This window comes from Oncorhynchus mykiss, chromosome 12 (assembly GCF_057628025.1).
Source record: "Oncorhynchus mykiss isolate SJ-2025 chromosome 12, ASM5762802v1, whole genome shotgun sequence".
In the NCBI taxonomy this organism is placed as follows: Eukaryota; Metazoa; Chordata; class Actinopteri; order Salmoniformes; family Salmonidae; genus Oncorhynchus; species Oncorhynchus mykiss.
The window spans coordinates 85,198,629-85,201,128 of record NC_143033.1 but is presented as its reverse complement, the minus strand read 5'-3'; the positions used below and the strand labels follow the sequence as shown (position 1 = coordinate 85,201,128).

Genomic DNA, 2,500 nt, shown 5'->3' with positions numbered 1-2,500 from the left:
CCTGGGGCAGAGGACGAGGAAGAGGAGGAGGAGGAAGATGAAGAAGAGGAGGGTGAGGAAGATGACCGTGCTGAGGAGGGAGAAGATGGGGAGAATGGAGAGCTGGAGGGAGAAGAGGAGGAAGAGGAAGTGGAGGAAGTCAGGCGAGGAGGAGGCATGTCGCGAGGAGGCAGGGATGAGGGGCACAGGCAATTAGGCAAAATGGCTGGACGACCCACAGGAGACAGACAGATACGACCCGGCAACATCGGGCACACAGTAAACCCTTATTCGTCCAACCATGGACCCACCCATCAACAGCCAGCCACTCAGCAGCAGCAGCAGAAGAGGCTGAGAGAGCATAGCTCCAGCAGGGCGCCGTCAGAGGACGCCCACATCGCCATGATGGTGTTCCGCATCGGCATCCCCGACATCAAACAGACGGTCAGTGACATCACACCTATTGTACCACCCCTACAGATGTAGGATCTTAATTTGAGCCAGTTTGCTACAGCATGAAAATAAACCTGCAGCAACAGGAAATGTGAATTATTATGTGGATCATAATTAATGGACATTTTTGGAAGGGTTGATACATTTTTCATAAGGGAAAATCAAGTCTGAAATGTCAAAGTGGAAATTACAAACTTTAGAAGCCTTGTTAAAACTCAAATACACCATAAGTTTGCATTTTCTGCCTCGCAGGAGAATTCTCAGCAACAAAAGAGTGATCAAATTAAGATCCTACATTCGTATAGCAACCACTGGCATCAATAAACACAAACATTATGACCACTGACAGTCAGTACCACACCCTATAACCAACCTTCAGGACCACCCCCATTCACACTTCCGTCAAACAGACAGTCACTACTTCTCCCCCATACAACCACTGATGCCCAGTTCAACTGTTGGTGAGTATGCTGGGGGTTTACATCTTGAACTCTTCACAGCAGTTGCTTGACTTCTGACCTGTTCTTGTGTCTCTCGGTGTTTGGGTACGTACATATTTTTTCTTTTTTTTCTCAATGTCTCGACAATTCGAATCTGCAAAGCTAGGCAGACATTCTCCCAGAGTACTTCTTCAGATCCACTAAGACATAAGGGCAAAGTGTGTTCACACACACACACACACACGCGCGCACACACACAGTGCCTCAGCAGCAGAAACACACAGTTTGATCCTGTCAGCACAGTGACTGAACTGAGAGAGAGTTTCAAGGTGACCTAGCTGTTTTACAGAATAGAAATACAGAGACAGAGTGAGAGAAAAAGAGACCAAGAGAGAGACAGAGAGACAGACAGAGACAAATAGAGAGAGACAGACAGAGACAAATAAATAGAGAGAGACAGAGACAAATAGATAGAGAGAGAGAGAGAGACAGAGAGACAGACAGAGACAAATAGATAGAGAGAGACAGAGAGACAGACAGAGACAAATAAATAGAGAGAGACAGAGAGACAGACAGAGACAAATAGATAGAGAGAGACAGAGAGAGAGACAGAGACAAATAAATAGAGAGACAGAGAGAGAGACAGAGACAAATAGACAGAGAGAGAGACAGAGACAAATAGATAGAGACAGAGAGAGAGACAGAGACAAATAGATACAGAGAGACAGACAGAGACAAATAAATAGAGAGAGACAGAGAGAGAGACAGAGACAAATATATAGAGAGAGACAGACAGAGAGAAATAGATAGAGTGAGACAGAGAGACAGACAGAGACAAATAAATAGAGAGAGACAGAGAGAGAGACAGAGACAAATAGATAGAGAGAGACAGAGAGAGAGACAGACAGACAGAGACAAATAGATAGAGAGACAAACAGAGACAAATAAATAGAGACAGAGAGAGAGACAGAGACAAATAGATAGAGAGAGACAGAGAGAGAGACAGACAGACAGACAGAGACAAATAGATAGAGAGACAGACAGAGATAGACAGAGACAGACAGAGACAAATAGATAGAGACAGACAGAGATACAGACAGAGAGACAGACAGAGAGAGACAGATACAAATAGATAGGGAGAGACAGACAGACAGAGAGACAGAGAGTGTCAGAGACAAATAGATAGAGAGACAGACAGAGAGACAGAGAGACAGACAGAGAGAGAGAGAGACATACAGACAGAGAGACAGAGAGGGTCAGAGACAAATAGATAGAGACAGACAGAGACAGACAGAGAGACAGAGACAAATAGATAGAGAGACAGACAGAGAGACAGAGATACAGACAGAGAGACAGACAGAGAGAGACAGAGACAAATAGATAGAGAGAGACAGAGAGACAGAGAGTGTCAGAGACAAATAGATAGAGACAGACAGAGACAGAGACAAATAGATAGAGACAGACAGAGAGACAGCTGTCACCAACCAAGGAGGGCCAACAGCAGCACCTAGATATTCTGCACATATTCTGCCAGACCTGGGCCCTGACAGTAAATCTCAGTAAGACCAAAATAATGGTGTTCCAAAAAAGGTCCAGTCGCCAGGACCACAAATACAAATTCCATCTAG

The 2,500-nt window shown here is 44.9% G+C and overlaps 1 protein-coding gene across 2 annotated transcripts in view; it reads left to right on the top strand.

Annotated features, from left to right (window-relative positions):
• The window catches only part of LOC110538995 (SH3 and multiple ankyrin repeat domains protein 1-like), a 112,357-nt gene that overhangs the window by 34,511 nt on the left and 75,346 nt on the right, over window positions 1-2,500 (top strand). For both annotated transcript variants that reach the window (XM_090193779.1, XM_090193778.1), the window contains exon 2: window positions 1-423. This exon is cut by the window's left edge and continues 126 nt beyond it. In XM_090193779.1, the coding sequence (XP_090049905.1) occupies window positions 1-423 (423 nt within the window). The remainder of the gene's footprint in view (window positions 424-2,500) is intronic.